Source organism: Dendrobates tinctorius, unplaced genomic scaffold (assembly GCF_039654945.1).
Source record: "Dendrobates tinctorius isolate UK_male_01 unplaced genomic scaffold, ASM3965494v1 ptg000027l, whole genome shotgun sequence".
Taxonomy (NCBI): Eukaryota; Metazoa; Chordata; class Amphibia; order Anura; family Dendrobatidae; genus Dendrobates; species Dendrobates tinctorius.
Window position 1 is genome coordinate 908626 of NW_027361695.1, and position 24633 is coordinate 933258.

The window sequence follows — 24633 nt, forward strand, 5'->3', positions numbered from 1 at the left end:
ATCCCTGGACCCTGGTAAATTGCCTCGGGTCGAACCACACGGGGGTCAGCGATAGTCAAGAATGCCCCCGTGTCTCTAAATCCTGACACTTTGTATCCATCAATAAAGACATCCTGCAGGTGGCGTTGCCGTTGCTCTGAGTAGCTAAAGGACAGAGGCCGGAGTCCGTACACTCCAGGAGGGGTATCTATGGTGCCGTGGTCGGTGGTCCACTCTGGTGGGGGTGGTGGTAGCTCAGGTGTGGTGGAATGTACAAGATGCACTGGACGAGGTGGGGCTGCGTGGGGCTCCCTCCGAATCTTGGAGGGGCAGCCAGACTGCAAATGTCCAGGTTGCCCACACCCATAACACCTCCTCTCTGTGATACCCCCAGGTCGTGGTCGGAACTGTTGGGGCCTAGGATTGTGAGCCGTGATTGTCATCGGCTTGCGACTAGGTGGAAGGGCAGATATAATTGGAGGGGGACGGGGCGCGGGAGCAGGCCATGGTTCATTGTCCAGAAGCCTCCTCCATTGCGGCCAAATAGTAAGGGCCTCATCGGCCAGGGCTGCAGCTCTATCCACGGTACATGGCGTGCGCTCCCGGGCCCATTCCCGTACCTCTGCAGGGCACTTGGCAAGAAATTGTTCTATAAGGAACGCCTGTATAACATCTTCCACAGTAAAGGCGTTTTCTGCTTCCAGCCATCTCCGACATGCCTCGGACATCTTATGTGCATACATCCTAAACGATCCCCCCGTGGTGCATGGGAGGTCTCGGAACTTGGCCTTATATGAGTCTGGGGTGATAGCATGGTAATCCAGGATAGTCCGCTTTACAATGTTATAATCCCGATTCCGCAGTGCATCAATGGTTCGGTAAGCCTCCGCCAAGCTTCCGTTCAGGAGCCCCACTAACAAACGCATCCAGCTAGAGTGGGGCACCTCCATCACAGCACACTGCTGCTCAAAGTCTTTGAAGAACCCCTCCACATCTCCAGAAGCCTCATCAAATGGCTTAAACTCTGTCCGAGTGATCCGTACAGGCTCCCGGATTGTTGGGGTTACACTCCACATTGCGTTACTCCCTTTTTCAAGCTCCATTGCTTCCTGTCTCCGCTGTGCCCGGCGGGCAGCCTCCTCCTTGTACTCCTGAGAGACGCCGGGGCCCAGAACCGCCATCTCTTCTTCATACCACACCAACCACTAGCTTTTCTGGATGGGGATCCCGGTCTCCAGTGCTTGTCCTTCAGACATTTGGGAGGAGGTGGCCGGGCTAGCGCCCACCAGTAGATCGATTAAGGCCTCTTTAGTCAGTCCCTGGTAGTTCAGGCCCAGGTCTCTGGCTCTCTCCTGTAAACTGCATACAGTCCAATTTATGTACTCACTCTGTGGGTGGTTCTCCATTGGGTGACGCTCTGTTGATCCCACTGCTGCCACCAGTTGTCACGGGGTCCTTCTCTGGTATCACACAATCAGCAGAGCAAGCGAAGAGTAAACAATTCCAAGACCTTTATTCAGGCAAAAATACGAAAAGGTCCATATTCAGTCCACCACACAAAGGATAAGATAGTCCAGAATAAGAATGCAGTCCAGTATCAGGATAAAATGTCCAGGGAAACGAGATTCCACAACTCTAGCATTCAGAGGATAAAAATGGATCCTTCTCTCTGAAATGCAGCCTTTTCACCATCATGTCTCTACCGGAACTGACCTGTCCAGCTGCCGTTCTTCCCCCCACCCCCTTCCTTGTCCAGAGGTAGTCCAACAAGTTGCCTCCCAGAGGAGAACAAAAGGCCTTAGGGATTAATGCACTATAGGGGGTCATCAAGAGACAGATACAGTGACGCTGTAGACTTACAATGTAATAAGAAAAACACAATGAAAATAACTGGAATTGTTAAAAATAGGAATATACAAAAAATGATATCCACATAACATATCACACCATCACAACGAGCAATATTATAGTAGTTATATTCTTGTATATAGGAGCAGTATTATAGTAGTTATATTCTTGTACATAGGGGCAGTATTATAGTAGTTATCTTCTTGTGTATAGGAGCAGTATTATAGTAGTTATATTCTTGTATATAGGGAGTGGTATTATAGTAGCTATATTCTTGTACATAGGGGGCAGTATTATAGTAGTTATATTCTTGTATATAGGGAGCGGTATTATAGTAGTTATATTCTTGTATATAGCGAGCGGTATTATAGTAGTTATATTCTTGTACATAGGGGCAGTGTCACTATTATAGTAGTTATATTCTTGTATATAGGGAGCGGTATTATAGTAGTTATATTCTTGTACATAGGAGCAGTATTATAGTAGTTATATTCTTGTATATAGGAGCAGTATTATAGTAGTTATATTCTTGTATATAGGGAGTGGTATTATAGTAGCTATATTCTTGTACATAGGGGCAGTATTATAGTAGTTATATTCTTGTATATAGGGAGCGGTATTATAGTAGTTATATTCTTGTATATAGGGAGCGGTATTATAGTAGTTATATTCTTGTACATAGGGGCAGTGTCACTATTATAGTAGTTATATTCTTGTATATAGGGAGCGGTATTATAGTAGTTATATTCTTGTACATAGGAGCAGTATTATAGTAGTTATATTCTTGTGTATAGGGAGCAGTATTATAGTAGTTATATTCTTGTATATAGGGAGCGGTATTATAGTAGTTATATTCTTGTACATAGGAGCAGTATTATAGTAGTTATATTCTTGTATATAGGGAGCGGTATTATAGTAGTTATATTCTTGTATATAGGGAGCGGTATTATAGTAGTTATATTCTTGTACATGGGGCAGTATTATAGTAGTTATATTCTTGTACGTAGGCTGCAGCATTATAGTAGTTACAGTTGTGGCCAAAAGTATTGACACCCCTGCAATTCTGTCAGATAATACTCAGTTTCTTACTGAAAATGATTGCAAACACAAATTCTTTGGTATTATTATCTTCATTTAATTTGTCTTAAATGAGAAAACACAAAAGAGAATGAAGCAAAAAGCAAAACATTGATCATTTGACACAAAACTCCAAAAATGGGCCAGACAAAAGTATTGGCATCCTCAGTCTAATACTTGGTTGCACAACCTTTAGCCAAAATAACTGCGACCAACTGCTTCCGGTAACCATCAATGAGTTTCTTACAATGCTCTGCTGGAATTTTAGACCATTCTTCTTTGGCAAACTGCTCCAGTTCCCTGATATTTGAAGGGTGCCTTCTCCAAACTGCCATTTTTAGATCTCTCCACAGGTGTTCTATGGGATTCAGGTCTGGACTCATTGCTGGCCACCTTAGAAGTCTCCAGTGCTTTCTCTCAAACCATTTTCTAGTGCTTTTTTAAGTGTGTTTTGGGTCATTGTCCTGCTGGAAGACCCATGACCTCTGAGGGAGACCCAGCTTTCTCACACTGGGCCCTACATTATGCTGCAAAATTTGTTGGTAGTCTTCAGACTTCATAATGCCATGCACACGGTCAAGCAGTCCAGTGCCAGAGGCAGCAAAGCAACCCCAAAACATCAGGGAACCTCCGCCATGTTTGACTGTAGGGACCGTGTTTTTTTCTTTGAATGCCTCCTTTTTTCTCCTGTAAACTCTTTTGATGCCTTTGCCCAAAAAGCTCTACTTTTGTCTCATCTGACCAGAGAACATTCTTCCAAAACGTTTTAGGCTTTTTCAGGTAAGTTTTGGCAAACTCCAGCCTGACTTTTTTATGTCTCGGGGTAAGAAGTGGGGTCTACCGGGGTCTCCTGCCATACAGTCCCATTTCATTCAGACGCCGGCGGATAGTACGGGTTGACACTGTTGTACTCTCGGACTGCAGGGCAGCTTGAACTTGTTTGGATGTTAGTCGAGGTTCTTTATCCAACATCTGCACAATCTTGCGTTGAAATCTCTTGTCAGTTTTTATTTTCCGTCCACATCTAGGGAGGTTAGCAACAGTGCCGTGGGCTTTAAACTTCTGGATGACACTGTGCATGGTAGACACAGGAACATTCTGGTCTTTGGAGATGGACTTGTAGCCTTGAGATTGCTCATGCTTCCTCACAATTTGGTTTCTCAAGTCCTCAGACAGTTCTTTGGTCTTCTTTCTTTTCTCCATGCTCAATGTGGTACACACAGGGACACAGGACAAAGGTTGAGTCAACTTTAATCCATGTCAACTGGCTGCAAGTGTGATTTAGTTATTGCCAACACCTGTTAGGTGCCACAGGTAAGTTACAGGTGCTGTTAATTACACAAATTAGAGAAGCATCACATGATTTTTCGAACAGTGCCAATACTTTTGTCCACCCTCTTTTTTATGTTTGGTGTGGAATTATATCCAATTTGGCTTTAGGACAATTCTTTTTGTGTTTTTTCATTTAAGACAAATTTAATGAAGATAATAATAAAGAATTTGTGTTTGCAGTCATTTTTAGGAAGAAACTGAGTATTATCTGACAGAATTGCAGGGGTGTCAATACTTTTGGCCACAACTGTATATTCTTGTACATAGGGGCAGTATTATAGTAGTTATATTCTTGTACATAGGAGCAGTATTATAGTAGTTATATTCTTGTACATAGGCGGCAGCATTATAGTAGTTATATTTTTGTACATAGGCTGCAGCATTATAGTAGTTATATTCTTGTACATAGGGGCAGTATTATAGTAGTTATATTCTTGTACATAGGGGGCAGTATTATAGTAGTTATATTCTTGTACATAGAAGCAGTATTATCGTTATATTCTTGTACATAGGCTGCAGCATTATAGTAGTTATATTCTTGTACATAGGGGCAGTATTATAGTAGTTATATTCTTGTACATAGGAGCAGTATTATCGTAGCTATATTCTTGTACATAGGCGGCAGCATTATAGTAGTTATATTCTTGTACATAGGCTGCAGCATTATAGTAGTTATATTCTTGTACATAGGGGCAGTATTATAGTAGTTATATTCTTGTACATAGGGGGCAGTATTATAGTAGTTATATTCTTGTACATAGAGGGCAGTATTATAGTAGTTATATTTTTGTACATAGGAGCAGTATTATAGTAGCTATATTCTTGTACATAGGCGGCAGCATTATAGTAGTTATATTTTTGTACATAGGCTGCAGCATTATAGTAGTTATATTCTTGTACATAGGGGCAGTATTATAGTAGTTATATTCTTGTACATAGGGGGCAGTATTATAGTAGTTATATTCTTGTACATAGAGGGCAGTATTATAGTAGTTATATTCTTGTACATAAGGGGCAGTATTATAGTAGTTATATTCTTGTACATAGAGGGCAGTATTATAGTAGTTATATTTTTGTACATAGGAGCAGTATTATAGTAGCTATATTCTTGTACATAGGCGGCAGCATTATAGTAGTTATATTTTTGTACATAGGCTGCAGCATTATAGTAGTTATATTCTTGTACATAGGGGCAGTATTATAGTAGTTATATTCTTGTACATAGGGGGCAGTATTATAGTAGTTATATTCTTGTACATAGAAGCAGTATTATCGTTATATTCTTGTACATAGGCTGCAGCATTATAGTAGTTATATTCTTGTACATAGGGGCAGTATTATAGTAGTTATATTCTTGTACATAGGAGCAGTATTATCGTAGCTATATTCTTGTACATAGGCGGCAGCATTATAGTAGTTATATTCTTGTACATAGGAGCAGTATTATAGTAGCTATATTCTTATACATGGGGAAGTATTATAGTAGTTATATTCTTGTACATAGGAGCAGTATTATAGTAGTTATATTCTTGTGCATAGGAGGCAATATTATAGTAGTTATATTCTTGTACATAGAGGCAGTATTATAGTAGTTATATTCTTGTACATAGGAGCAGTATTATAGTAGTTATATTCTTGTATATAGGGGCAGTATTATAGTAGTTATATTCTTGTACATAGCAGCAGTATTATAGTAGTTATATTCTTGTACATAGGAGCAGTATTATAGTAGTTATATTCTTATAAATGGGGAAGTATTATAGTAGTTATATTCTTGTACATAGGAGCAGTATTATAGTAGTTATATTCTTGTGCATAGGAGGCAATATTATAGTAGTTATATTCTTGTATATAGAGGCAGTGTTATAGTGGTTATATTCTTGTATATAGAGGCAGTGTTATAGTAGTTATATTCTTGTACATAGGAGCAGTATTATAGTAGTTATATTCATGTACATAGGGGCAGTATTATAGTAGTTATATTCTTGTACATAGGAGCAGTATTATAGTAGTTATATTCTTGTACATAGGAGCAGTATTATAGTAGTTATATTCTTGTACATAGGAGCAGTATTATAGTAGTTATATTCTTGTATATAGGGGCAGTATTATACAGTATTATATCAATAAGTATTAAATATCAATAAAGACAGAATAAGATCAACAGCAGCTTCCCACATCCTAATGTAAGACCACAGTAAAGTGAATGAATCTACATTCAGATACGCTGAAGTTTATGTCTACAGAGCCAGTTGTGAATCTTTTCAGCCCCAGCTTCCCCCTTATTTGCTCCTCAGGCCCATCTAGACCTTATGGTCTATTGCTTACACCTGGACACGTTACTGGGCATCAGCTCTTTCATTTTTGCAAGTTTGACACAAGAAATGCATAGAGTCACAGTAATGAACAAGGTACACCCAAATCCTTCATTGGTGTCACCCGCTGGGAGCCACTTACCTGGCCTGTGACCTTTTAGATGTCCGTATAGGTAAATTCTTTATGGTCCTTCAAACCCCAGAACTCACGCCATGTTGTGTCCTAGTGGAAGCACAGAGACCAGGTAGATCATAAGACAGAAGTCTTACAAGGAGTGTGGCAGCTCATTAATACTTTATGAAGAAACGAGCGTCTGGGAAGCGGAGACATTTGTGTCACCTAAATAATGCAGCGTGAGAACAACCTAGTGTAAGCTCTCCGGTAAAAGGAGGAAAATAATATAGGAAGGTATCCCATCCCTAGTGCCAATAATGTTCGAGAGGTGAAAAAGAAGCAATAACAGCTCTGTCTTCCCATTTGGACAATCCCCTCTAAATTTGTAATACTACAATGAAAACACTTCTGGAATCTACACAGTTAGTAAAATGAAGGTGCCAGTAGGTAGAAACTCTACTCTGGGAACAATGATTGCTTTTTAGGCACTAGCAGGGGGAGCTTTGAAGCTCACTGCATACTGCTTACACATTGAAATCAATGATAAAGCAATATGCAGTGAGTTCCCTCTAGTGATGCCTGAAAGCTGAATTCCCCATAGTGGTGGCTGGCAATTGAGCTTCTCTTAGTGGTGGCTGGAAGCTGAGCTCCAAATAATGGTGGCTGACATCTGAGCTCCTTATAGTGGTGGCTGGCAGTTAATATCCTCCTAGTTGTAGCTGGAAACTGAGTTCTTCCTAGTGGTGGTTGCATGATGAGTGTTAGCGTGGGTGGTCAGGAGCCGAAATCCCCAGGAGTGGACCCTCTGGACCGTGGCACCGAGGGGCCCCGGGCGAGCTGCCAGGTGGAACCGACCCCTATACAGGGACCGTTAGGAGCAGGCCCAGGGGTTCGAGTACCACGGTAGCCCGTACTGAGAGGGGCGGCTCAGGATGGACTGGAGTAGGACAGTGGGACTGAAGTGTAGGACGGCAGGACTGGAACAGGAACACCGGAGGCAGAACTGGAGTAGAACGGCAGGACTGGAACAGGAACAACGATGGCAGGACTAGAGCAAGATGGATCAGGAACACCGGAGGCAGGACTGGAGTAGGACTGCAGGACTGGAACAGGAACACCGGAGGCAGGACTGGAGTAGGACAGCAGGACTGGAGCAGGATGGATCAGGAACACCGGAGGCAGGAGACGGAGGAAACAGGAACACTGGTGCAGGACTGAGAATATCTGTCACGGAAGACAGACTGCAAGGCTGCTGCAGGAAACACTGAGGACGGCACCAAGAGACTGTAGAGAGCACAGGAGGAAGCAGGGCCCAGTGTGCAAGGTAACACAACGATCAGGCGCCTCCCTCAGGGGGAAGCGGCCTGATATAGCCCCGTCTGGTCTGCCATTGGTCTGAAGGTGCTTCCGGGTCAGGGCACAGCCGGAGCACAAGAAGCAGCAGAGAGGCGCGGCCGTGGCCTATGGCGCATGCACATTTCATGCAGGGATGGCGTCGGCCGCGAGCCTGTCAGAGGTGACCACCGTAGCTGTCCGCCGTAGCTGTCGGGTGGAGAGAGGCTGCGCCAAATTCAAAAGCAGAACATGACTGACGTATGTGAGGCGTCTGTGTCAGGGGGGAAGACCTGCCCCCCCGGTCAAAATTCAGGTATGTCTGACCAATTTTAAAAATGATTATTTCTGCGGTGGACGGGACGCTAAGCAAAAGAGCCACCTTGACAGAATGCAGCATTAGTGCTGCACAAGATGGCTCTTTTACTTAAAAACGCCAGGGGGGGGGGACTGTTTCCCTTTAATGCTGCAGCCAGGGTCATTCATCTGGCTAATCGGTACTCGGACGCGTCCGCTCTTCGCCCGTCCTTACATTGGCTGCCCCTTCATTATAGGATCCAATTCAAAGTACTTGTTCTAACCCACAAAGCTCTCTACAGTGCGGCACACCATTACATCTTCTCCCTCATTTCTGTCTATCGGCCTAACCGACCGCTGCGCTCTGCAAACGACTTTCGACTAACCTCTGCACTATTCCACATCTCCCACTCCCGACTCCAAGACTTCTCCCGCGCTGCGCCAATCCTCTGGAATGCTCTACCCCAAGATATTAGGACCAGCCACAACTTGCACAGTTTCAGGCGCTCCCTCAAAACACATTTGTTCAGAGCGGCTTATCACGTTCACTAATCAGTCATTTTATGTGTAAGTGTGCGGGAGTAGCCCATTCACTATCGCCATCTATCCCCCACTCCTTCGAGATAGCTGGACCATCATTGTAAATACATCATTATAAATACGCACCTGTACTCTGTATCTCCCCCTCCTCATTGTAGATTGTAAGCTCTCACGAGCAGGGGCGGCTTATTTTGCTTTAATCACTGTATTATTGTTAAAGTTGTGACTTTTGATTGTTGTGTTTGAAACTGTTAAATTGTAAAGCGCTGCGGAATATGTTGGCGCTATATAAATAAAGATTATTATTATTATTATTATCCTGAAATTAAGGATCTGAAAAATAGATTTTTATTTCTGTCAATAGAATTGTATTACTCCACTTTTGTTTTAGATCCCAGAGGGACATTATGAATCCACTGAGGCTTATAGATTTTTTTTTTACTCTAGAATGAAAACAACTCGGTCTCAGTAGTACAATACCCAGTGATCAGTAAGGTATCACCTATTGATTGACTGTAAAATATAACGAACTCTTTAGGTTTCTCCCACGTGCTGCCCAGTTTACCACAAGAACTGACTGCCTTATAAAGATATAGTAATAAATGAAAGTTTTAATTTTCCATAGTTTTACATCTCAGTGGGAATTATATGGACTAAAGTTGAGCAAAAAAGGTTTGATTAGTCCACCCTGTGACGTCATTATTTTGTAGCACTGGCGTCTACTAATCCAAAGAGGCAGCGGGGATGCTGGCATGGCCACAGGATGAGGGTCCTATGAATCTTTTTGGCCAGCTTCAATGTGGACCCTTTGGAAGTTTTTGAAAATTTGTAATTATTTTTTTTTTTTCTAGAGGGAAAATAACTCGGTCGGATGTTGTGTCAACTGTGTTATTACCCACTGATGACTCAGAGGACGTGGAAGCATGTGATGTCCCCCTGATGGTAATATGAAGTAGCCATAGTGCGACCCTGGATCTGTTGACTCCCGGCCTCACGAAAAACAGATGTTGAGTAATATCATCTACTCCCCAGAAGCCCCGGCTGGTGGTCGATGGGATCGTTTCTCTTGGCTGGCTGACCTGCATCACACATCTCTGGTTGTCTACAATGCCGGTTTCTATAATGGCCTCCAGCGGCATCATGTCCCTCTACTGGGAAGTCTTTCCTTCTATGCCAACCTGCCGGGTTTATTGCACACCAGCATGCCAAGACGGGCACTTGTACGTGATGGGAGGTTGTAGCAAAGCGGGCGTTCCTCTGGACACAGTGGAAATGTTGGATGTGTTGTCACAAACATGGGCAGTGCTACCTACATTGCCGACCCCCCGAGCCGGAGCCGCGGCGGTCACGGTGGGAAAACAGGTTCTGGTGATTGGAGGAATGAATTATGAGCAATGTCCATTGGCAACGGTGGAGATCTACAACAGCGACGAGGGAAAGTGGGAAAAGAAGGCTCCTCTATGCCAGCCATCCATGGGCATCAGCGCCATTGAAAAAGGTGAGAAAAGACGTTTGCATCAGTTACACATCTGTTTGTTATGGATCAGGTGGATGAGGACATGGCTGACTGAGGCTGTGTGCACACGTGCAAAATTCTTGCAGATTTTATGCGTTTTTGCCGCGTTTTATAGCTGCGAAAACGCATAAAAGAAGCAGCCCATAGAAATCAATGGCATTCCGCAGATGCTGTGCATTTTTCCGCAGCGGAATCGCATCGCGGAAAAATACGCAGCATGCTCATTTTTTGTGTGGAATCGCGGGAATTCCGCACACATAAGAATGCATTGATCCGCTTACTTTCCGCATGTGGCTATGCCCACCATGGGCAAAGTAAGCGGAAAATGTGCGGATGGTACCCAGGGTCTGGAGGAGAGGAGACTGTCCTCTGGGCTCTGGGTACCATATCCCTGTTAAAAAATAGAATTAAAATAAAAAATTGTGATATTCTAACCTTCCGGCGGACCCTGCAGCGTCCCCAGGCCTCAGCGATGCTCCCGGCGAGTCCCGTTCCCAGCGATGCCTTGTTGGTGTTATTATGGGGACACTGTGACTGACTGTGACCAACCTGTCAATCAGTTTTCCAAGCGATGCTACAGATCGCTTGCAAAACGCTAGCATTCTGCGAGCTAATTATGCTTGCAAACCGCTAGTTTTTGTGGGAATTATGCATGCGGAATTCCCACGAATTTCCTGCGGCAGGGAGTTGCGGAATTGCCGCGAAAATTTCCACTGCAATTCCGCACGTGTGCACATAGCCTGAATCTTTAATTTTCCCACTGGTTCAGAAACTGTGTCCAAATAATACTGGGCAAAAGAAAGTGAAAGGCAAGTGTGAAACATACCCTGCAGAGTAAGAATGCTTTCAAAAATAGATCTTATCCAGTACTGATCCTGAGTTACATCCTGTATTATACTCCAGAGCTGCACTCACTATTCTGCTGGTGCAGTCACTGTGTACATACATTACATTACTGATCCTGAGTTACATCCTGTATTATACTCCAGAGCTGCGCTCACTATTCTGCTAGTGCAGTCACCATGTACATACATTACATTACTGATCCTGAGTTACATCCTGTATTATACCCCAGAGCTGCACTCACTATTCTGCTGGTGCAGTCACTGTGCACATACATTACATTACTGATCCTGAGTTACATCATATATTATACTCCAGAGCTGCACTCACTATTCTGCTGGTGCAGCCACTGTGTACATACATTACTGATCCTGAGTTACACCCTGTATTATACTCCAGAGCTGCACTCACTATTCTGCTGGTGCAGTCACTGTGTACATACATTACATTACTGATCCTGAGTTACATCCTGTATTATACTCCAGAGCTGCACTCACTATTCTGCTGGTGCAGTCACTGTGTACATACATTACATTACTGATCCTGAGTTACATCATATATTATACTCCAGAGCTGCACTCACTATTCTGCTGGTGCAGTCACTGTGTACATACATTACATTACTGATCCTGACTTACATCCTGTATTATACTCCAGAGCTGCACTCACTATTCTGCTGGTGCAGTCACTGTGTACATACATTACATTACTGATCCTGAGTTACATCCTGTATTATACTCCAGAGCTGCACTCACTATTCTGCTGGTGCAGTCACTGTGTACATGGATTGTTACTTTTAGGAGGGTGACCCCCCTAAAGTATTAGTTTCTTCAGTGAGTTTTCCTCCGTTCTCCCCTGCAGACGCGGCAATGATCGCGCCCGTTGATGAGAGCCTATGGTGGGACCTTATTTAGCGCTAATATTGTCCTCAGAAGCGTCTTTTCATCATCTGGATTCGTTAATTCCTTCCCAAATGTCAGCCGCCTAATTACCAATTTATACATTTGATCTTTAGTGTCGGCGCTTCCTCCGGTCTCCGGCGCGGACTCGCGAGCGGCGCTTCATGGCGGACACAATAACTAATTAAATCGTCTTGTAAGGACGGATGATTAATGGTGAAGTTTTGGGCTGTCAGTCACCGGAGACAGCGAGGAGCGGCTGAGCGCCTGTGATAAGTGTGTACAAGAAATAAACAGCCCCCCTTGTTACCCCGGCAACAGAGCTGATGGTTGCCATGGCGCCACTTCCACATACTTTACACTGACCTGAGTATAATTAGTCTGGTTATTAACCTCTGCGGGGCCACGATGGGCCGGACCCCCACAGCTGTCACCCGTCACCGGCGCTCGGCCTGTCCTGTCGTTTCCTCATACTATGGGACTAATATAATGACGGTAGACGCCGACGTGTAATGAGCCGCACACAGTGCCCCCATAATAACACCAGCCCCATTATACAGTCACAGTGCCCCCATAATAACACCAGCCCCATTATACAGTCACAGTGCCCCCATAATAACACCAGCCCCATTATACAGTCACAGTGCCCGCATAATAACACCAGCCCCATTATACAGTCACAGTGCCCCCATAGTAACACCAGCCCCATTATACAGTCAGTCACAATGCCCCCATAATAACACCAGCCCCATTATACAGTCACAGTGCCCCCATAATAACACCAGCCCCATTATAGAGTCAGTCACAGTGCCCCCTTAATAACACCAGTCCCATTATACAGTCACAGTGCCCCCATAATAACACCAGCCCCATTATACAGTCAGTCACAGTGCCCCATAATAACACCAGCCCCATTATAAAGTCACAGTGCCCCCATAGTAACACCAGCCCCATTATACAGTCAGTCACAATGCCCCCATAATAACACCAGCCCCATTATACAGTCAATCACAATGCCCCCATAATAACACCAGCCCCATTATACAGTCAGTCACAGTGCCCCCATAATAACACCAGCCCCATTATACAGTCACAGTGCCCCCATAGTAACACCAGCCCCATTATACAGTCAGTCACAATGCCCCCATAATAACACCAGCCCCATTATACAGTCAGTCACAGTGCCCCCATAATAACACCACCCCCATTATACAGTCAGTCACAATGCCCCCATAATAACACCAGCCCCATTATACAGTCAGTCACAATGCCCCCATAATAACACCAGCCCCATTATACAGTCAGTCACAGTGCCCCCATAATACCACCAGCCCCATTATATAGTCAGTCACAGTGCCTCCATAATACCACCAGCCCCATTATACAGTCAGTCACAATGCCCCCATAATAACACCAGCCCCATTATACAGTCAGTCACTGTGCCCCCATAATAACACCATCCCCATTATATAGTCAGTCACAGTGCCCCCATAATAACACCAGCCCCATTATACAGTCAGTCACAATGCCCCCATAATAACACCAGCCCCATTATACAGTCAATCACAATGCCCCCATAATAACACCAGCCCCATTATACAGTCAGTCACAGTGCCCCCATAATAACACCAGCCCCATTATACAGTCACAGTGCCCCCATAGTAACACCAGCCCCATTATACAGTCAGTCACAATGCCCCCATAATAACACCAGCCCCATTATACAGTCAGTCACAGTGCCCCCATAATAACACCACCCCCATTATACAGTCAGTCACAATGCCCCCATAATAACACCAGCCCCATTATACAGTCAGTCACAATGCCCCCATAATAACACCAGCCCCATTATACAGTCAGTCACAGTGCCCCCATAATACCACCAGCCCCATTATATAGTCAGTCACAGTGCCTCCATAATACCACCAGCCCCATTATACAGTCAGTCACAATGCCCCCATAATAACACCAGCCCCATTATACAGTCAGTCACTGTGCCCCCATAATAACACCATCCCCATTATATAGTCAGTCACAGTGCCCCCATAATAACACCAGCCCCATTATATAGTCAGTCACAATGCCCCCATAATAACACCAGCCCCATTATATAGTCAGTCACAGTTCTCCCATAATAACACCAGCCCCATTATATAGTCAGTCACAGTGCCCCCATAATAACACCAGCCCCATTATATGGTCAGTCACAGTGCCCCCATAATAACACCAGCCCCATTATATAGTCAGTTACAGTGCCCCCGTAATAATGCCTGCCCCATTATACAGTCTCAGTGCCCCCATAATAATGCCAGCCCCATTATACAGTCAGTCACAGTGCCCCCCATAATAACACCTGCCCCATTATATAGTCAGTCACAGTGCCCCCATAATAACACCAGCCCCATTATACAGTCAGTCACAGTGCTCCCATCATAACACCAGCCCCATTATACAGTCACAATGCCCCAATAATAACACCTGCCCCATTATATAGTCAGTCACAATGCCCCCCATAACAAAGACAATCGCATATCCCCATAATAGTGATAGCCACAGCGCCCCCATGAGAAAGACAGTGGCAGCCCCCTGTCTCATAATGGTAGCCACAATGCCCTCCCTACTGTAACGGGCCCTGAATCCTCCATAGCATCGATAGCCACAGTGACCCCACAACTGAGGCAGCTGCGTCACCCCCTATGATAACGGTAGCAGTGCTGCCCCGTTTCTCTGCAGCGCCTCCACAGGTGATATGAAGTACACCGAGGTGTCGGATCCTCCAGAGAGAGAGAGTACCTTTGTTACTGTTCCCTGGTTAATAATTGGGGGTCCTGAATGAGGGTCTTTTTTTAAACCAGATAACCAAACTCTTTTTATTTTAACCACATGGACCGCCAAGGGTTAACGGGACCGTTTCACCTTTCACTTTCCTTCCTCTCGGTCCATTGGGCTTTGCGGATCGTATTTCCGCACATGCTCGCGCATCCATCTCTCTCGGCCGCTGAGGCATTTGGCCTTTTTGATGTCAGATGAGATATAAGACGGAAAATGATGGCTTTACTTCTGCGAGCGAAACGTCAGGATAAATTAGAGCATGCGGGGTGACCAGACCAGCGGGAATCGGCAGTCGGCTGCGCGCACCAATGTACTAGCACCTCTGCCCGGGCGTCTCCTTGTCTCTTCTGGTATCCATCTGCAGCCTTCCATGAGAAAACCGCCAAGAACGCCAACATCGACAGGAAGAACTAACATACTGTCTGCCGAGAATGTTATCAAAACAAATGGCTAGGAAGGGATCAAATAACCCAAAGATACGGAGACGGGCAGATGGCACAAGCTAACGAACGTGCTAATTAGATGTTCTCCATTGTCATTATTGGTAGGCGTCCATAGAGATCTGACAGTGAATAAGACGGGCAGACATAGTCTCCTATCAGCCAAAACAGAAAGCCACAACAAAGAGAGTTTCTTGCTCTGGAGGAACCGACACGGCCATGCATTACTCATTGATTTACATGAAAACGATGTAATACTCCATTTCCCCTGCGGAGGAGCTGCAGCAGAACCTGGACACTTACCGCTGGGATCCCCACGGATTTAAAGTGGAATTGTTGTTTTAATTCTAATATCATAAATCAATAGTAGACATAAAAATACAAAACTTTGTAATATATCTTTTTGGAGAAATCTGATTCTTTCTCCTCCTGGATTTATCTTTCACATTCAATTCATGGGTAAAATCTTTAATATACCGGGGTATTCCCATCTCCAAGATCCTATCCCAACATGTACTGGGTGTAATAATAATATTAGCAAATACCTCCAGTTAGAAATGTAGTATAGTTCTTCTGATTGGCTATGTCTCTTGCCCCATGTGCAGGGCATTGCAGTAGCTTAGGTATCTATGGTTACAACCACTAATAGCTAACTAACTGTTACTATATGAGTGGTTGTAACTATGGATACCTAAGCTAAATAATAATAATAATAATAATAATAAATTTTATTTTTATAGCGCCGACATATTCCGCAGCACTTTACATTTCAGAGGGGATTTGTACAGACAATAGACATTACAGCATAACAATAATCACATACAGTAGATTATAACAAATAACAAGAGGAATGAGGGCCCTGCTCGCAAGCTTACAGTCTATGAGGAAAGAGGGAGACACGAAAGGTGGGTGGTAACAGTTGCTCTGATTGTATGGACCAGCCATAATGTTAAGTGTGTAACAGTACAGACACAGAGGGCTAATGGATGCATAAAGCATGTGGGAACATGATGCGGGGAACCTGGTTATGGTAAAACTTTTGGCTCTGCCACACAGGGATAGGTTAGGTTAATGTGTTGAGGCGATAGGCCAGTCTGAATAAATGCGTTTTCAGGAGACGCTTAAAATTGTGGGGATTGGGGACTAATCGTATTGACCTGGGAAGTGCATTCCAAAGAATTGGCGCGGCACGTGTAAAGTCTTGGAGACGGGAGTGGGAGGTTCTGACTATTGAGGATACTAACCTCAGGTCATCAGCAGAACGGAGGGCGCGGGTAGGGTGGTATACTGAAACAAGGGAGGAGATGTAGGGTGGTGCTGAGCCATGGAGGGCTTTGTGGGTGAGGGTAATAAGTTTATACTGAATTCTGGAGTGATGGGTAGCCAGTGTAATGACTGGCACAAGGTAGAGGCATCGGTGTAACGATTGGTGAGGAATATGATCTAAGCTACTGTAATGCCCTGCACATGAGGAAAGCGACATGGCAAATCAGAAGAACTATACTACATTTCTAATTGGAGGGATTAGCTATTATTATTATTACATCTACTACATATTGGGATAGGATCTTGGACATGGGAATACCCCTTTATACATTCTACTGCGTGTTCATCATAAACGACATACACTTTAAGGGTATTATTGTAAAATTGGTTTTAGACTTTTCCTGGATAAAAGAAGGGCTTTTGTTATTTTCTTGCTGCCCCGTTTTGACACCATTTTGCCTCATACGTTACGAGTGATGCCACGAGCGTTGTAAGGTAGATGTACCCGAGGAGCAGCCGGGCTTGCATGGTGGAGCTAACGCTGGTAGTCGTAGGACACGAGAACTGGAAAACTCCACTACAGGAAGTGATTATAAAAAGGGCATGGTGGGTTAGAATACCCCTTTAAAGTTTATTTTTTAGGTCTGGCGGGACATTTTGTGTGACTACAAACGCCAACCAATCACAAGAATCTCCAGGGGTCCGCATTATCCAATCCATGACCATTGTGGCTGCTGGAACGGGGTCCTGCAAATCTTTGTGCTCAACTCTACTATTTACAAATGGGTCACTAAAACAGAAAAGCTCCTCTAAAGCGGAGCGGTCGGATCTCCGGACATGTCTGTTTTAGCAGATACTTGACATAAAAAAGCCGAAGCATCTTCTCCTAGAATTCAGCGTTGTTCTGTTCCTGTTATTCCTCCTGAATAGTTAGAAACTTACATCTGACTGTTACTGTTCTCCTCGCTAGAGGGGTCTGTTACTGTCAGCACTGATTGCATAGTGTCCGACTGTGAAGGGGCACCCCCCGCCCCAATTAATAGCTGCCGACTGACATTTTATTTATACATTTCCAGGAGGAATAACCAGGAACATCACAATGCAGAGTTCTATGTAATGATGCTCTAAAATTGTTATTGTGAATGCAATAATTTAGTACAGATGACATGTGAGGAGATTTCTTTAAAGAGGACTTGTTACTTGCATAAATATCTAATTTCTAGAGATAGTGTAAATGCCGCTGTTCTCCTGAATCCGTCGTCGTTTTTCTTTTGTTCCTGCTCGTCTCCGTTTTTGAGATATGGCCCCTTCTTCTCTATGTATCAGTCTTGTTTTGTTAGCCAAATGGGCGTGCTTCTTAGCTCCTCTCTGGGAGTAACTGTTCAGTTCTCCTGCAGCGCCCCCGCAGGGCAGACGAAGCATTACAGCGTTCCTGTTTCACTGAATAGCCTGTGTGTATAACGTATGGACATGCCGAGACTTCTAGACAGAGACACTTTTGTAGCCGTTTTTGATGAAGACCCCAGATGATGGACCCCTCATAGAGTTTATCTAATGGGTTTTCTGTATCAGACCTCCCCTATAATTAGAGATTGGACCTTTGTTATGTAATGCTGCCAAGATGTTGTCCTCCGTTACGTGGAGGTACGGCCGCCATCCCCCGTACAGGAGGATGAAGTGTTCCGGAACGTTTAATGCATAGTCATGTTGCCATGGCGTCTCCAGGGAGACAAGTGATTAAAATTAGATCCCATCTTCTGTTTTGTTTGTAGTATTTACGCGCGGACGAAAGGGGAGAGAAGTCACAAAGCGGGACGGTCCGGGTGTCAGAGATCCTCCATGTATCACGTGTCCCGGATAATGAGGGATCTCCCCTCCACCTGTGGGGTGTCCTGTGACCTTAGGAGCAGCGGGTCTGAACAGAGGCATATGACACATTTCACCACTGATGATTCTTATATGGTGGGAGGGATTCTTTTATTTCTGCCACCCTGATCCCAGCGAGCTCGTGATTGGTCAATCCCAGTAACTGATCACAAACCACACCCAATGGGACGATCCAGGTCCAAAATTTGGTGATCCTGGGGTGGGGCTTAATTGTCCCAGGACATTGTTATGTGGGTGAAGTTTTGGGTTCAATCACCCATAGAACTCGAATACTCCTGGTGTCCTCCACACTTACATAATTTATACAATGTGATTTTCTGGATTTTAATTTTGATATTCTATCTCTTAATGTTAAAATTAACCTACCCTTAAAATTATACACTGTTCATGTTTTTGCCAGTGGGCAAACTTACAAAATCAGCAAGGGATCAAACACTTATTTCCCTTATTTCCCTCACTGTATCTATTGTCTATCTATCATCCATCTATTTGTTAGCTATCTGTCTATTATTTATCTATTATCTATCTATCTATCTATTCCTCCATCCATCCTTCCATCCATCTATCCATCATTCCATCCATTGCTCCATCCCTGAATTCATTGCTCCATCCATCGCTCCATCCCTCCATACATACATCGATCCCTCCATGCATCCATTACTCCATCCATCCATTACTTCATCCATCCCTCTATCCATCCATCCATCCATCGCTCCATCCCTCCATCCATCCATCGATCCCTCCATCCATTACTCTATCCATCCATTACTTCATCCATCCCTCTATCCATCCATTACTCCATCCATTCCTCTATCCATCCATCCATCGCTCCATCCCTCCATCGATCCCTCCATCCATCGATCCCTCCATCCATTACTCCATCCATCCATCGCTCCATCCATCCATCCATCCCTCCATCCATTACTCCATCCATCCCTCCATCCATTGCTCAATCCATCCCTCCCTCCATCATTCAGGTGCTGCAGTGAGATAATCAATCTTTGAATGTCATCTGAAGGTGAAATCTTTCTTTCTTCCATTTTGTTTAGCCCATTAAATATTAAAAAGGATTGTGCCCTGGCCATTGCCCGCTGAGCGCCAGCCCTGACATTAAGCTTAATCAATTCTCATCCGGGTAAATGTTATCTGCGGATATTCGCCAGGTAGCGCCCGCACGGGGTAGAGCGCAGTAATGGCTTCTGTCTCTCTCGTCTGAAGATGTGAAATTAGCAGGGCGTGAACGATCAACTTTTTCTCGTAAAACTGTAAAGTCCTGGGGAATGGCGGGGACGAGAGATGAATGTTCTCATTACCAAGCTGCTCGATAACCAGAGCCGCGGTAATTTACAGAAGTGCTGACGCAGCAGAGCGCATACTGCAGGACATAATGCAGCTCAGAGGGGGAAGCGCGGGGAGACGCATCGTGCCAACTTCACCACTGCAGCCACCTGCAATGAGGAGGGTCCCAGCGGGAACTCAATGCGGTGTAATGCAAGCAATAAAGGTTGTGTCCTGTGCATATGTATTCACAGTGTAAAGGGTGTGTAGACTTTTGCTAATGTGTTTTTATAGCTCTGATGCACGGAACATAAAAAAGCAGACATTTTTCATATTGTCTTATTTGAAAATCTCCCGACCGTTTTGTGTATACAGCTCCTATGTTGATTTATGTGAGTCCAGGCTACAAGCAAACCCAGTGTGTATTCTCATCCTGCATTCATACAGTATGTTAAGGGGTCCATACTTCTGAGATTAAAGCTGGCCAAACTTGCCAGTCATCTGATGTGTGTGTATGGGGGGCTCCTGACTCTCCCACATTATTTGACGAAAGTTGGCCGCATCTTCTTATTTAGTTGGGACCGCTCATCCAATCTGTACGCGGGGGCTCCCTACTCTTCCCCTATAAAGTTGAGGCAATAACACCTGTGGTAACTGAATGGACTCAGTGATGAGGAGCCGGTGTAGCAGATATACGCATGAGGTTCTATGGCAGGACTGGACCAGCAGTTCAGTGCAGAGTCGGGAGCAGTATGGAAGAGTAGACAAATATAACAGGGCTGTGTTAGTCGCAGAGTTCAATGCAGAACTGGTAGTGGGACGACAGAGCTATGTTTGCCACAGAGATTAATGCAGCATCTGCAACAGAGCTACAAGAGAATAGACTCAGTGATATTGCACAGCTGAGTTTGTTACAGAGTTTAGTGCATTAATACAGCAGAATAAGCTCAGTAATATAGCAGTGCTGAGTTTGTCACAGAGTTCAATGCAGATCTAGCAGCAGTATGGCAGACTAGATTCAACTACATAGCCGATCTGAGTTTGTTGCTAATCCGAGGCATGGCTGGCCAGTGATTAAGCAGTGCTGGGTTTGTCAAGTGTATGCAGGAATGAAGAATGTATCCACAGTCGCCTAAGCCAGCCTATAAACCCTGGGGGCATGATGTCAGAGGTGTGCCCCAGGTTGTAATGGCAACCTGATGCATAGAGGAACAGACAGAGTCAGCATAAGCAAGAGGATGCAGTGCGGGAGCTGGATCCAGAAGAGATGAGTAGCGCTCATCCTTCCCTAATGACCTCTCTCTTTATGTAGACTGTCCAGGAATTTACAGCTTGTTAGTGACACTGGTAAACAACTAGTTGCCTAATGGTTTTCAATGTACCCATAAAAGAATTCTTTTTAATTTCATAGGTGTAAAAGTACTTATAGAAACCAGTGCCCTGATACAGAGCTCCAAATCCTCTGCTAACATCATACTTCTATACAGAAATACACTAAATTTTGTCTGCCTTCAGCCACCACTAGGGGGAGCTCACACAAAAAGATTTTTTTCATGCATCATCAAGATGCAGTAGATTTTCCTGCAGTCCTATGTAAAAATTAAATAAATAAATAAATAATCCATAACAATAAGCAGTACAAAAACAACAAACTCGGCTCTGCTACATCTCTACGTGACAACGCTTTATTCATTAGACACTACTAAGAATAGAAGCCTGGAAGCGCCGCAGGTTTCGGGCACCAGACTGCCACACATCATCAATATCTACCATTTAAGCCGTCATTTACAGACGACCCTTTGTTGAAAACGCACTTGAAAGAAGCCAAACAATATTACATCCCGCGCGCCGCTTATCTCCGGGGCAGCTGCCACAAAATCAATTTTAATTAAGAACTTTCTTGTCTCCTTTTTCTGTATTTTTTCTCCCCATCCTCGCAGCGATTTCCAGAAATTTGCATAACACACAGAGACCGTGTATGCCGCATATTTCCCACAGGTAAATGCGTCAGAATCATTGGCAGCGGAAGAAAAGTCCAACGTGTAATTAGTTTGAAGTTGGACGCGTACCTGCCCGTGACAGAAGCGGAGATATAGTGGGGCCGCGGGAAGCTGGAGGGGAGATATCACCGGTGTATTGTCACCACATATCACAACTAATTATCAAATCCTCGTTCCCTCGAGAGGACAATCCTAAAGGAAAGGGCTGCGGTGAATTCCGATCAATGCCGAATCGGAATAACAGGAATTCTGCAGAGTGGGGGATGGATCCAACTTTCTCTCACCCGTCACCCGGCATTGATCTTTTTGTAGAACAGAATGTCAAGTGAGAAATCAATATTTCAGTTAATTAAAAGGTGTGTGGACTTTTGCAACTAGTCCTTATTTTTGCTCCACAGCTTCTTAAATACGAAATGAAACAACTTTGCAAACATGCTTGATTAGAAATGCCCTACCATCGTCTGCATACAGCTCTTACAACCCTTCATGTCTCCATGGTGACAGACAACAAACAAGCCTTTTGAAGACACGTGGCTACACTGGGTTTATTTGTAGTCTGTCACCATGGAGTCAAATTCGCCCGCATAGGAGCTGTGTACACAAAACGGTGGGAGATGTGGATCTCTTAATACTGTAAGGAATATGGGGCACTTTATACTGTATAGAGCACTATGTGAGGCACTTTATACTGTATGGAGCACTATGTGGGGCACTTAATACTGTATGGAGCATTATGTGGGGACATTATACTGTATGGAGCACTATGTGGAGCACTTTATACTGTATGGAGCACTATGTGGGGCACTTTATACTGTATGGAGCACTATGTGGGGAACTTTATAATGTATGGAGCACTATGTGGGGCACTTTATACTGTATAGAGCACTATGTGGGGCACTATACTGTATGGAGCACTATGTGGAGCACTTTATACTGTATGGAGCACTATGTGGGGAACTTTATAATGTATGGAGCACTATGTGGGGCACTTTATACTGTATAGAGCACTATGTGGGGCACTATACTGTATGGAGCACTATGTGGAGCACTTTATACTGTATGGAGCACTATGTGGAGCACTTTATACTGTATGGAGCGCTATGTGGGACAGTTTATACAACAAAGCATAATAAATAAAATAAATATATGGGTCCATTATACTCTATGAAGCACTATGTGGGTCCATTATACTTTATGGAGCACTATGTGGGTCACTTTATACTGTATGGAGCACTATTCAGGGCCCTTTAGACTGTATGGTGCACTATGTGGATATATTATACTGTATAGAGCACTATGTGGGTCCATTATACCCTATGGAGTACTATAAGGGGCCTACTATAGTGCATTGAGCAGTATGAGGGGTCTGTATACTGTATGGCGTACTATGTGGGGCTACTATACTGTATGGAAGAAAATGCAGGGCCCCTTTATAATGTATGGAGTACTATGTGGGGCCCATGATACTGTATGAAGGGCTGTGTGGGGATCACAGTTGACGGATCATACTGTGATGGGGTCACCATTCTTTGTCGGGGATTGAGGGAGGGGTGCACTGTACGGTCATAATACTGTGTGTGTGGAGGGTGCTGTAAAGGAATTCACTGTGGGGGTATCGTGGGTTTGGGGGCACTTTTGTTTGTATCATACTTTTTTTTATCTGTAATATTCATGTTTTTTTATCCTTGGTTATTACATCTAACATGCTTTTACTGCTCTTACAAAACATATTATATTATTCCAATATTATATTCTAAGATCTATTAACTAGAAGGTACTTTGTGGGACGACCCCTTTAAGTTTGTTTCCATATGAAAAGGTACATTGTTATATTTGATAAGGAAAAGCTTCCTCAATTGTAGACTTTTTTTAATAAATATCAAGGTTGGCCCGTGACTTTATCCAAGCTTTTCATTTCGGCCCTCTGGGTATTTGAGTTTGACATCCCTGCACTAGATGAATATCGGCCGATCATACTGATTCCTGCCGGATAGGAGCTATCCGAGGCTGAAGAAACGGCCTCTCTACCGGCTCAGACAGAATGTCAAGGCTGCAGACGATTGACGATTGGTGGACGCTGATTGGTTGCAGTGGTCATGTAATGTTTTTTATTGGAAGAGGAAGCAAGGAGACCGGTGGTGGAGCGGCAGGGGTACAATTGTTGAGTATCTGTTCTTTTTTGCTTTTAGACTTTTAGACCCCCTCCCTTCCCTCGATGGACTCATTTACTGGACAACCCCTTTAACTATTATGGAGGTGTTGACTTTCCTGGTCAGATTCATTTTGCTGTCCCCCTCCCTGTTATGTTGAGTAAAGACTTAGCGATGAACGTGGATGAGCAGGCCAGGATAGCTAACAGTCATTGATTGGAAAGTGGGCAGAGATGGGGGCAGAAGTACCAGGAAGGACTTTTGAGAGGAAGCAAGAAGAAGAGGTGGCCATGATCAACATCAGAGTCCAGTAATGAAGGAGTCATGTGTAAGCTCAAAGCAGATTAGAGGGGTAACCTGAAGACAACCCCAGCCCCATGACCATGTGCGCTATTAGAGCAAATGGACATTATAGGGGGGGTCCCGTTGCTAAATGCCCCGCCCCCGGTGGCCGCCTTGCCACTATTGAGATAACCCTCTTAAAGGTTTCGGGAAGATGTTGAGGGTCAGGAGCAGATAAATAAGACACCTATGATGATCTTCCGGACCACCCTTGTTGGAGTGAAGCATCAACAAAGCGGATGAAGAACACTCGGAAGAAGTTTGGCACTTTTCCGCAATTCGGAAGCCACTAGAAGTACCACAGATGGTTGGTTTGGACTCCATGCTTCAATGACTGGTGGTTCC

The 24633-nt window shown here is 44.3% G+C and overlaps 1 protein-coding gene across 3 annotated transcripts in view; it reads left to right on the plus strand.

Annotated features, from left to right (window-relative positions):
* The window catches only part of KLHDC8B (kelch domain containing 8B), a 132182-nt gene that overhangs the window by 26285 nt on the left and 81264 nt on the right, over window positions 1-24633 (plus strand). For 2 of the 3 annotated variants that reach the window (XM_073569625.1, XM_073569624.1), the window contains exons 2-3: window positions 9687-9777; window positions 9868-10333. In XM_073569625.1, the coding sequence (XP_073425726.1) occupies window positions 9775-9777; window positions 9868-10333 (469 nt within the window). In that variant the 5' untranslated portion in view covers window positions 9687-9774. Of the gene's footprint in view, window positions 1-9686; window positions 10334-24633 lie in introns of all 3 variants that reach the window. The other variant, XM_073569623.1, reaches the window with a different exon arrangement.